Consider the following 12,860-nt stretch of genomic DNA (forward strand, 5'->3'; position numbering starts at 1 on the left):
TAGTCACAGTATCTAATCACCCCATGGGCACCAACCCATCAGGTTAAATTTCAGCCCTAGTGCTGGAGTTGGGTTCTTGGAGGCCTCTGCTGATCCAGATATGAACCTTTCAGTTGAGAAATAGTGGACAAGTCCAGAGGGCCTTGGGGAAGAAAGATCATGGCGGATGGTTGGAGGTATCTAGAAGGTTTGGGACACAACTATTAGCCCAGTGAGAAGAATTATTTCAATATTTTGTCTACCAACTGTAGAGCCACAGAGTGGGTGCTGTGATTGTCAGTTGTGGACGCACCATAATTGATTCAGCCACTCCATGTTGATGACCACTTGAGTTCCCTCAACTTTGATGTCCTTGTAGGGCACTACCACGTACGCTATCATGAGTTCCGTCCTCCCTGACCAAAGGCACTTTGAGAAACCAGACGCCTTCTACCCTGGCCACTTCCTGGATGGGGACGGCAACTTCAGGAAGCAGGAATCCTTCATCCCATTCTCTATGGGTAAGCTCTGTCCTTCCCCACAAGGAACAAGTGCTCATCCCCTCTTCTGCCTGTGATATTCTCCTTTTGTGCACCTCAAACGCAGGGTGAACATTTTTTTTAAAAAACACCAAGGATTCTGAAGGAAACAGTAAGCAAGACATCTATAGAGACAAAGATAGTCTGAAAGGGAAGGAAAGAGGGGAGAAAGATAGAAACTAAGTTGATGATAGATGAAGTGAAAAACAGACACACACACATATACAGAGCACAGATAAATGATCCATTACTGAGCATCTGTTATATACCAACAAATGAGGAAGGCAGCCCCTTCTTTTTTCCTTTCAAAATGAAAATAACTTTGTTGTTGTTGTTTTTTTTTTACCTCTCCCTGCTTACTTTTATACTTGTATGTAAATCACAAAGAAATAAAGTTGGAAGTGAGATTCACCACACAGAAACAGACCTGTTAATATTTTGGAGTGCATCCTTCCAAAATTTTTATTAATGTGTGCACACACACAGAGGTAGTTGATAGATGAGTAGGCAGATGATAGGTAGGAAACTAGATGAAAGAAAGGTAGGAAGGAGAAAAGAAAAGGAAGGGACGGGAACACAAGAAAATTTAATTTGCTTACTTTTTTTCTGCTAGCCAGTTGTTTAAATCCAAGGATGAGGCAAAGGAGCACAAAAATTTGAGGAGTATTCACTCACAGAATAGTGAAGATGCCCTGTTTAAATCATGTATCAAACAATTCATCTTTTCCCCACTGATTTGAGATTTATCATATACTAAATTCTTAAATCTCCTGGGGTCTATTTCTGGTTTATCCATGGATCTGTTGGTCTCTTCTGGCTATACCATAATGTTTTGGCATTATTATACCTGTATAATATGTTTTAATATTTTACAGGGGCTAGTTTTTTTTTTTTTTCTTTAGTTTTAGTCTTCCTCTGGAGCCCTAGTGGTGTAGTGGTTAAGAGTTCGGCTGCTAACCAAAAGATCAGCTGTTCAAACTCACCAGCTGCTCCTTGGAAACCCTATGGGGCAGTTCTACTCTGTCCTATAGGGCCACTATGAGTCAGAATCAACTGGATGGCAACAGTTTTTAGTCTTCCTCTGGAGCCCTGGTGGCGCAGTTCGAATCCATCAGCTGCTCCTTGAAAACCTTATGGGGCAGTTTTATTGTGTCCTCTAGGGTCGCTATGGGTCGGAATTGACTCAATGGCTAGGGTTTTTTTTTTGTTGTTGTTAGTCTCCTTCTGTTGCTCTTTATCCGATACCTTCATGGCTCATCTAACATCGTCTGAGGCATTTTTTCTCCAAAAGTACTTTAGAATCATTTTTTCAAGGTCTCGAAGGCCCACTGGGATTTTATTAGGATTAATTTAAATTTGTAGATTAATTTCGATCGCCTTGACAACATTACAATTTGAGGTATCCCAGACAAAAAGATAGTGTGTTTCTCCATTGAGTTGACTCATATTGTTTGAGGGTGTATTTGCTTCCATTTTTCTACTAGGTTTTACATTTTTCTTGCTAAATTTGTTCCTAAGATACATGGGAAGGGGTTGTTGCTATTGTTTACAGAACCTCTTGTAACATATTTTTAATTCTTTCAATTAGTTTATTAGAAAACCATTGATTTTTGTGTATTTATTTCATTTATTTATTTTTGAACATTTTAATTGTGTTTTAGGTGAACGTTTACACAGCAAATTAGATTCACATTCAACAAGTCGTACACAAATTGTTCCGTGACATTGGCTACAATCCCTGCTATGTGTCAGCACTCACTATTTCCATCCCGCCTGACTTGTTTCAGTCCATCCAGTTTCCCTACCCTTCCTTGCCTTCTCATCTTTGCTTTTGTGTAAATGTTGACTGTTTGGTTTCAAATAGTTAATTGTTTAAAGGAGCACATTCCTCATGGATGTTGTTGTTTATAGGCCAATCTATTATTTGGCTGAAAGGTAACCCCTAGGAGTGGCCTCAGTTCCAGGTTAAAAGGGTATTTTAGGGTGATAGTCTTGGGATTCCCCTGGCCTCTATCAGTTTAGTAAATTCTGGTCGTTTTTATGAATTTGAATTTTGTTCTACATCTTTCTCCCATTCTAACCAGGACCTTTTATTGTGTTCTTGGTCAGAATGCTCGATAGTAGTAGCTGGGCACCATCTAGTTCTTACAGTCTCAGGTTAGGAGAGGCTGTGGTTCACATGGGCCATTAGTCCTGTTGACTAATTTCTTCCTTGAGTCTTTGGTTTCATTCACTTTTCTTTGCTCCAGATGGGAAGAGACCAATAATTGTATCTTGGTGTTGTTAGGTGCCATCAAGTCGGTTCTAACTCATTGGGACCCTATGTACAACAGGACCAAACACTGCCTGCTCCTGTGCTATCCTCATAATAGTTGCTAAGCTTGAGCCCATCCTCGTGGTCACTGTGTCAATCCATCTTGTTGAGAGTCTTCCTATTTTTCGCTGGCCCTCTACTCTACCAAGCATGATGCCCTTCTCCAGGGACTGATCTCTCCTGATAATGTGTCCAAAGTATGTGAGACGCAGTCTTGCCATCCTTGCTTCTAAGGAGCATTCTGGTTATACTTCTTCCAAGACAGATTTTTTCTTTCTTTTGGCAGTCCATGTATATTCAATATTCTTCACCAGTTGTATCTTAGATGGCCAGATTTTTTGTGTATTTCTGTTGTGACTGGGCAACTTCCAGGTAATGCTTTAATTACTAACAGTTTTTCATTGATTCACTTGGGTTTTCTAGATAATTGGTCTTAGCCTCTTCAAATGATGATATTTTAACCTAATCCCTTTTTTCACTAAATCCTTGTGTCAATTTTCCTCTAAGACCCTGACCTAGTACTTCCAGTATTATTTTAAATAATGGTAGTGTTAGTGAGCAATCTTTCCTTATTCCTTGCTTTAGGGAGACTATTTTCCATTTTCTCTACTAAACTTAATGCTGGCTATCTGTCTTTTCCAGATATTTTAAGGTTATTCTACCACACCCTTTTTTCAATTTTAATTCAAATTAGGAAAAAAATCAACCCCCCCCCCCATTTTACAACAGGTTCTTCTTTTTTAAATCAGGATTGGGTATTGAGTTGTCTTAAGTATCTTTTCAGCTCCTGTCAAGATGCTAGAATTGTTTTTCTCTTTTGACCTCTTAGAAATCATAGCTGTCTTAGTGTTGAATCACACACTCCTTACTAAAGCTGGAATAAGAGAGGCCCAGGGAAGGCAGGGGATCTGACCAAGCCTCCCTAGGGAGTCATGGTCTGTGCTCGTTAGGGCAGGTTAGGGTTCAAGAGCAAACAGCCTGAATATGTCAGCAGCTTAAAGACAAGAGGTTCATTTCATGCACATGCAACATTTCCATGCAGGGCAGCAGGCGGACAACATTCATCACAATCACCTACAGACTCAGGCTGATGGGGCTCCATCCTGACTCAGGCAGAAACAGGGAAAGCAGCACAGCAATTTAGCCTTCACTTCCATGAGTCCCTGGGTGGTGCAAATGGTTAATGCACTTGGCTGCTAACTGAATGGTTGGAGGTTCAAGTCCACTTGGAGGTGCCTTGGAAGAAAGGATTGGTGATCTACTTCTGAAAAATCAGCCATTGAAAACGTTACGAAGCACAGGTCTACTCTGACACACATGGAGTCACCACGTGTTGGAGTTGACTTGACGGGAACTGGTTTGGTTTTTCTGTTTTTTGTTTCTTTCCATTGGTCAAAGCAAGTCCAACATTCAAGTTCAGCACTGAGCTGTTTAATCCACCCAGAGATGTGCCATGAATATTTGTGAATGATTATATGGTCTACCACCATGCAAGAGGCAGTTCTTTGGGCCCCTCCCTTTTCCACTGAGGCTGCAGTCAACAGGATGCAGCCCAAATTGCCCTCCAGCCCAGAGGCCACCTTGGTCTTGCCCACTCTTGGTTATAAATTTAGAAAAATAGGGATAAATAATAAGGTAACCACATAGGAGTCAAACTATCCTACTCATCAAAATAAAATACAAGGGAAAAATACAGACTCAGCAGAAAGAAAATGAACAACAACAAATATGAGGAAAGGAAAATATGCAAAGAAAATCTACTCAGCACATAAAATCAAGTGGGAAAAAGAAACTGTAAACACACAAAAAAAGACATCAAAATGATAGCACTAAATTCATACCTATCCATAATTACCCTGAATGTAAATGGACTACATGCACCAATAAAGAGACTGAGAGTGGCACAATAGATTAAAAAACAAGATCTGTGTATATGCTGGCTATAAGAGACACACCTTAGACTTAGAGACACAAACAAACTAAAACTCAAAGGATGGAAAAAATATATCAAGCAAACAACAATCCAAAAAGAGCAGGAGTGGCAATATTAATTTCTGACAAAATAGACTTTAAAGTTAAATCCATCAGAAAGGATAAGGAAGGACACTATCTAATGATTAAAGGGACAATACACCAAGAAGAAATGACCATATTAAATATTTATGCACTCCATGACAGGGCTGCAAGACAAGTAAAACAAACTCTAACAGCATAGAAAAGTGAGATAGACAGCTCCACAATAATAGTAGGAGACTTCAACACACCACTTTCGGTGAGGGACAGGACATCCAGAAAGAAGCTCAATAAAGACACAGAAGATCTAAATTCATAATCAACCAACTTGACCTCTTAGGCATATACAGAACACTCCACCCAACAGCAACCAAGTATACTTTCTTTTCTAGTGCACATGGAACATTCTCCAGAATAGACTACATATTAGGTCATAAAGCAAGCCTTAGCAGAATCCAAAACATTGAAATATTACAAAGCATCTTCTCTGACAATAAGGCCCTAAAGTGGAAATCAATAACAGGAAAAGTAGGGAAAAGAAATCAAACACTTGGAAACTGAACAATACCCTGCTCAAAAAAGAGTGGATTATAGAAGACATTAAGGATGGAATAAAGAAATTCAGAGAATCCAGTGACAACGAAAACAATTTCTATCAGAACCTTTGGGACACGGCAAAAGCGGTTCTCAGAGGCCAATTTTTATGAATAAATGCACACATCCAAAAGGAAGAAAGGGCCAAAATCAAAGAATTATCCCTACAACTTGAACAAATAGAAAGAGAGCAACAAAAGAAACCCACAGGCACCAGAAGAAAACAAATAATAAAAATTAGAGCTGAACTAAATGAAATAGGAAACAGAAAAGGAATTGAAAGAATTAACAAGACCAAAAGCTGGTTTTCTGAAAAACTCAACAAAATTGATAAACCATTGGCCAAACTGACAAAAGAAAAACAGATTATGAAGCAAATAACCCAAATAACAAAAGAGATGGGCGATATTATAACAGACCCAACTGAAATTAAAAGAATCATATCAGATTACTATGAAAAACTATACTCAAATTTGAAAACCTAGAAGAAATGGATGAATTCCTAGAAACACACTACCTACCTAAACTAACACAAACAGAGGTAGAACAACTAAATAGACCCATAACAAAAGAAGAGATTGAAAAAAAAAAAAAAAGAAAAAAAACTCCCAACAAAAAAAAAAAGACCTGGTCCGGAGGGCTTCACTGCAGAGTTCTACCAAACTTTGAGAGAAGAGTTAACACTACTACTACTATAGGCATTTTAGAGCATAGAAAAGGATGGAATACTACCAAACTCATTCTAATAAGGCACCATATCCTTGATACCAAAACCAGGTAAAGACACCACAAAAAAAGAAAATTATAGACCTATATCCCTCATGAATGGAGATGCAAAAATCCTCAGCAAAATCCTAGCCAATAGAATTCAACAACATAGCAAAAAAATTTCACCATGACCAAGTGGGATTCATACCAGGCATGCAGGGATGGTTCAACATTAGAAAAACAATTAATCTAATTCACCACATAAATAAAACAAAAGACGAGAATCACAGGATTTTATCAATTGATGCAGAAAAGGCATTTGACAAAGTTCAACACTCATTCATGATAAAAACTCTCAGCAAAATAGGAATAGAAGGAAAATTTCTCAGCATAATAAAGGGCATTTATACAAAGCCAACAGCAACATCACCCTAAATGGAGAGAGCCTGAAAACATTCCCATGGAGATAGGGAGCCAGACAAGGATGCCCTTTATCACCACTCTTATTCAACATTGTGCTGGAAGTCCTAGCCAGAGCAATTAGGCTAGATAAAGAAATAAAGGGCATCCAGATTGGCAAGGAAGATGTAAAAGTATCTCTATTTGCAGATGACATATCTTATACACAGAAAACCCCAAGGAATCCTTCAGAAAACTACTGAAACTAATAGAACAGTTCAGCAGAGTATCGGGATACAAGATAAACATACAAAAATCAGTTGGATTTCTCTACACCAACAAAAAGAACATTGAAGAGGAAACCACCAAATCAATGCCATTTACACTAGCACCCAAGAAGATAAAATACTTACGAAAAAATCTTACCAGAGATGTAAAAGACTTATACAAAGAAAACTACAGTACACTTCTGCAAGAAACCAAAAGAGACTTACAAAAGTGGAAGAACATACCTTGCTCATGGAAAGGAAGACTTAACATTATAAAAATGTCTATTCTACCAGAAGCCATCTATACATTTAATGCAATTCTGATCCAAATCCCAACGACATTCTTTAATGAGATGGAGAAAAAATCACCAATTTCATATGGAAGGGAAAGAGGCCCCGGATAAATAAGGCATTCCTGAAAAAGAAGAACAAAGTGGGAGGCCTTACTTTACCTGATTTCAGAACCTATTATACCACCACAGTAGTCAAAACAGCCTGGTCTGGTACAACAACAGATACATGGACCAATGGGACAGAATCGAGAATCCAGATATAAATGCATCCACATATGAGCCGTTGATATTTGACAAAGGCCACAAAACAGTTAAATGGGGAAAAGACAGTCTTTTTAACAAATGGTGCTGGCATGACTGGATATCCATCTGCAAAAAAATGAAACAAGACCCATACCTCACTCCATGCACAAAAACTAACTTAAAATGGATCGAAGACCTAAATATAAAATCTAAAATGATAAAGACAACAGAAGAAAAAATAGGGACAAAGTTAGAAGCCCTAATACATGGCATAAACAGTATAGAAAACATTATAAAGAATGCAGAAGAAAAACTAGATAACTGGGAGCTCCTAAAAATCAAACACTTCACCAAAGACTTCACCAAAAGAGTAAAAAGACTACCTACAGACTGGGAAAAAGTCTTTAGCTTTGACATTTCCGATCAGCGCCTGATCTCTAAAATCTACATGATACTGCAAAAACTCAACTGCGAAAAGACAAATAACCCAATTAAAAAAGGGCAAAAGATATGAATAGACACTTCACTAAAGAAGACATTCAGGTAGCTAACAGATATATGAGGAAATGTTCACAATCATTATCCATTAGAGAAATGCAGATCAAAACTACAATGAGATTTCATCTCACTCCAACAAGGCTGGCATTAATGCAAAAAAACAAAAGAATAAATGTTGCAGAGGATGTGGAGAGATTGGAACACTTCTACACTGCTGGTGGGAATGTCAAATGGTATAACGACTTTGGAAATCGATTTGGCGCTTCCTTAAAAAGCTAGAAATACAACTACCATACGATCCAGCAATCCCCCCTCCTTGGAATATATCCTAGAGAAATAAGAGCCTTTACACGAACAGATATATGCACACCCATGTTTACTGCAGCACTGTTTACAATAGCAAAAAGATGGAAGCAACCAAGGTGCCCATCAACAGAGGAATGGATAAATAAATTATGGTATATTCACACAATGGGATACTATGCATCGATAAGGAACAGTGAGGAATCTGGGAAACATTTCATAACATGGAGGAACCTGGAAGGCATTATGCTGAGTGAAATTAGTCAGTTGCAAAAGGACAAATATTGTATAAGAGCACTATTATAAGAACTTGAGAAATAGTTTAAACTGAGAAGAAAGCACTCTTTTGTGGTTTCGAGATGGGGGAGGGAGTGAGGGTGGGAGGGGGTAGTCACTAATTAGTAGATGAGAGCTACTTTAGGTGAAGGGAAAGACAGCACACAATACAGGGGAGGTGAGCACAATTGGACTAAACCAAAAGCAAAGAAGTTCCCTGAATAAACTGAATGCTTCGAAGGCCAGTGTAGCAGGGGCAGGGGTCTGGGGACCATGGTTTCAGGGGACATCTAAGTCAATTGGCATAATAAAATCTATTAAGAAAACATTCTGCATCCCACTTTGAAGAGTGGTGTCTGGGGTCTTAAATGCTAGCAAGCAGCCATCTAAGATGCATCAGTTGGTCTCAACCTACCTGGATCAAAGGAGAATGAAGAACACCAAGGAGACACGGTGATTACGAGCCCAGGAGACAGAAAGGGCCACATTGAACCAGAGACTACATCATCCTGAGACCAGAAGAACTAGATGGTGCCTGGCTACAACCGATGACGGCCCTGACAGGGAACACAGCAGAGAACCCCTGAGGGAGCAGGAGAGCAGTGGGATGCAGACCCCAAATTCTCATAAGACCAGACTTAATGGTCTGACTGAGACTGGAAGGATTCCGGTGGTCATGGCCCCCAGACCTTCTGTTGCTCCAGCATAGGAAGCATTCCCGAAGCCAACTCTTCAGACTTGGATTGGACTGGACAGTGGCTTGGAGAGGGATGCTGGTGAGGAGTGAGCCTCTTGGATCAGGTGGACACTTGAGACTATGTTTGCATCTCCTGCCTGGAGGGGAGATGAGAGGGTGCAGGGGGTTAGAAGCTGGCGAAAAGGATAGGAAAGGAGAGAGTGGAGGGAGAGAGCAGGCTGTCTCATTAAGGGGAGAGTAACTGGGTTTTTAATTGGGAGTGTGTAGTTTTTTTAGCAAGGTGCATATGGGTTTTTATGTGAGACTGACTTAATTTGTAAACTTTCACTTAAAGCACAATAAAAATTATTTTAAAAAGCTGTGGCAGCCTGCATTCCCAGGGAGGAATGTTTTCCCATACTTTGGATAGGGAAACAGAGATCTTATTCACAAACTATTGTGTGTCTGTTCCAATCCGTCTGGGGGTTACCTGAAGGACTGACACAAGGTGCTCATCTCCATTTTGCCCGTCTCAGAATTCGTGCAGGGTGTAAAAGCAGTAGGACTTTCCTGAAAGCGGTCCTAGAAATATGAGGGAGAAATTAAGACATTATCAGATAAACAACAGCTAAGGGGTTTTATTACTAGTACATCTGCCCCACAAAAAATGCTACAGAGAGTCCTTCAGGTTGTAACAACAGGACACTAGACAATAACTTGAAGCTATATGAAGAAATAAAGATCTCTGGTAAAGATAATTTTATGGGCAAATATAAAAGCCTAGCTTATTGTATTTTTGGTTTATAACTCCAGTTGTTATAGCCTACATGACTTAAAACACAAATGCATAAAAACATTTATAAATATATGTTATTGGGCACTGTCATGGATTGAATTGTATCCCCCCAAAATATGTGTCAACTTGGTTAGGCCATGACTCCCAGTACTGTGGGTTGTCCTCCATTTTGTGATTTTCCTATGTGTTATAAATCATAATCTCTGCCTGTGGTTGAAGAGCATTAGGGTGGGAAGTAACACCTTTGCTCAGGTCACACCCCCGATCCAATGTAAAGGGAGTTTCCCTGGGGTGTGGCCTGCACCACTTTTTATCTTACAAGAGATAAAAGGAAAGGGAAGCAAGCAGAGAGTGAGGGGACCTCATACCACCAAGAAAGAAACACCAGAAGCAGAGAGTATCCTTTGGACCTGGGGTTCTTGTGAGGAGAAGCTCCTAGTCCAGGGAAAGATTGAGGAGAAGTACCTTCCTCCACATGTAATTTATCTATAGAGAGGGTAGACTCCAGAGAGGCTAAAGTTGTAATTACAAAAGAAGCAGCAGCCACTCATACTAGCTGAGAGAGAGGATATTTGGCACTTTGTGGCTTGGACAATGTTCATGTTTTGTCCGTGCTCAGACATGATCACAACATGTGATCATTGATTTTGTCTATGGCCCTGTCTGAAGTTGATGTTCTATGAAACTGTTTATGTTCAATAAGAGAGCACTAAGACCTAGCTGTGAGTGCCAGGCTATCCCACAGCAACACCACAGCCTAGCGGAGAGTACCACACCAGTTCCTTGGTACCAGGGGCTTCTTTTCTCTTTCTCAACAGAGTGTTAGCAGAACCTGTGACCTGCTTCGAGCCAGTAGAATATGACAAAGGAGAAGTGGTAATTAAGGTCCCAAATCAGTTGATTTTGAATTCATCAAAAGGGAGATGATCCAGGATGGGCCTGAGTTAATTACCAACCCAATCATTGCTGTTGCATGGTGAGCATGCTTTGAGAAACAGTGGCAGAGGATATGAGTTTGACCTATGGAGACAAAGTGTTGTACCGAAATGCTCTGTCTAGACATTTGGTGAAGTGTACTGGATATTCTCTTGGCCCCCTCCCCCAGCCCCATTTTCTGCCCAACTCTGGGCTCTGGGGTAGGGTGGGGTTGACTTCTATGAACCTGAAGGATCCCTTGGTTTTTGACTTCTGGTTGGGTTCAACCAACAGAAGGCCCCAGAATAAGAGAGAGGTTCCTTTCTGCCTCACCATGTTTTTGGCAATGGCTGCATTCCTGTCCAGCCATTGGTCCATAGCTTCTTTTCCATGGATCCGGTAATAGCTCATGTTCCTCTTGTCCCTTCAGGCTTAGAGGTGAGAACAGCTTCTCACTATTACCATCCCTTGATGGTTCCCTTGACCCTGCCTACACCTCTGTAGATGTTGTTGTTGTTAGCTGCTACTGAGTTGGCCCCAACTCATGTGACCCCAGGACTGGACTCTTGTGCTCCATAAGTCTTTCGTTGGCTGATATTTGCAAGTGGAGCACCAGGCTTTTCTTCTTCGTCTGCCTTAGTCTGGAAGCTCTGCTGAAACCTGATCAGCACCATAGCAACAAGCAAGCCTCCGCGGTGTTGTCTGTGCTTAAGGCACATTGACTGGGAATGAACCCAGGTCTCCCTTACGGAAGGCGAGAATTCTACCACTGAGCCACCACTGTCCCCCTCTGTAGATAGGCCTTCCATTAACCTCCTTTTTGTTCGACCCTGTGAGTGTGTCATCTATGCTCTGCTGGATGCAACAAGAGAGGGCATTGCCATGCCAATGGAGTGGGTGGGGCAGTACCCAATTTACACATCATCTGGAAGTGAAGGCATATGTGAACCCAGGAGACTGTGCCACTCTCTCTCTACCTGCCTTCTGGAGTCAAAATTGACATCTTTGGACCGAATAAGTCCCTGGATTCTTGGGCAGTTTGGGACAGACACAGGCATGTGAAGCCTCAAGTGATTAATTGGAAAATAAAAGTGTGTACCATGCTTGTGGAAACCCTGGTGGCGTAATGGTTAAGTTCTATGGCTGCTAACCAAAAGGCTGGCAGTTCAAATCCACCAGCCACTCCTTGGAAACTCTATAGGGCAGTTCTACTGTGTCCTATAGGGTCGCTATGAGTCAGAATAGACTAGACAGCAATGGGTTTGGGTTTGCGGGTCACACAGGTGCAATGTAGCTGTATCCGTCCGGCACATTTCTTTGCATGTTGATGCTCAAGTTTCACCTGTATCATAGCTGCCCAGTTTGCCTAGTCTCAGCCGTTTCATATTTCGTACGGCTTTACAGTTTGTTTATATCACCCAGGATCCGACAGCAAAACAGTATGGGCGGGATGTTCTTGGCACAGCTCACTTGGGCTTGCTCGAGTACATAGAGATTTATTTTAAGGAATCAGCTCACATGATTACGGGGGTCAGCAAGTCCAGTATTTGTAGGGCAGGCTGGAAACTCAGGAACCACTTGATGTTGCAGTCTTGAGTCTGAAATTATATGGCAGGTCAGCAGTCTGGAAATTCAGGCAGGACATCTATGTTATAGTCTTGAGGCAGAATTCTTTCTTCTTCCAGAAACCTCAGTTTCTGCTCTTCTGGTCTTCAACTGATTGGATGAGGCCCATTCCCATTATTGAGAGCAATCTTCTTTATTTAGAGTCAACTGATTATAACTGTTAATCACATCTACAGAACACTTGCATACCAACATCTGGACTAGTGTTTGACCAAACAACTGAGCACCATAGTCCAGCTGAGTAGACACATAACATTAACCATCACAGTGGTCTTAAAAGTATCTGAAACTGCATCAAATCTTAGAATCATGCCTCCGATTTCCTTCTATGGCTTCTTCTATGTTGTATGAAGCAGAGATGGCACAGAACAAAGTGACAGATACATCACAGACAGCACATGGTAGGCACGTCCTGAATG

The 12,860-nt window shown here is 40.8% G+C and overlaps 1 protein-coding gene across 1 annotated transcript in view; it reads left to right on the forward strand.

Annotated features, from left to right (window-relative positions):
• Positions 1–12,860, forward strand: part of LOC100676654 (cytochrome P450 2B4-like) — a 46,056-nt gene that overhangs the window by 22,757 nt on the left and 10,439 nt on the right. The window contains exons 8-9 of the mRNA XM_064293489.1: positions 359–500; positions 11,246–11,253. Coding sequence (XP_064149559.1) covers positions 359–500; positions 11,246–11,253 — 150 coding nt within the window. The remainder of the gene's footprint in view (positions 1–358; positions 501–11,245; positions 11,254–12,860) is intronic.

The sequence above is a fragment of the Loxodonta africana genome, chromosome 11, assembly GCF_030014295.1.
Source record: "Loxodonta africana isolate mLoxAfr1 chromosome 11, mLoxAfr1.hap2, whole genome shotgun sequence".
In the NCBI taxonomy this organism is placed as follows: domain Eukaryota; kingdom Metazoa; phylum Chordata; class Mammalia; order Proboscidea; family Elephantidae; genus Loxodonta; species Loxodonta africana.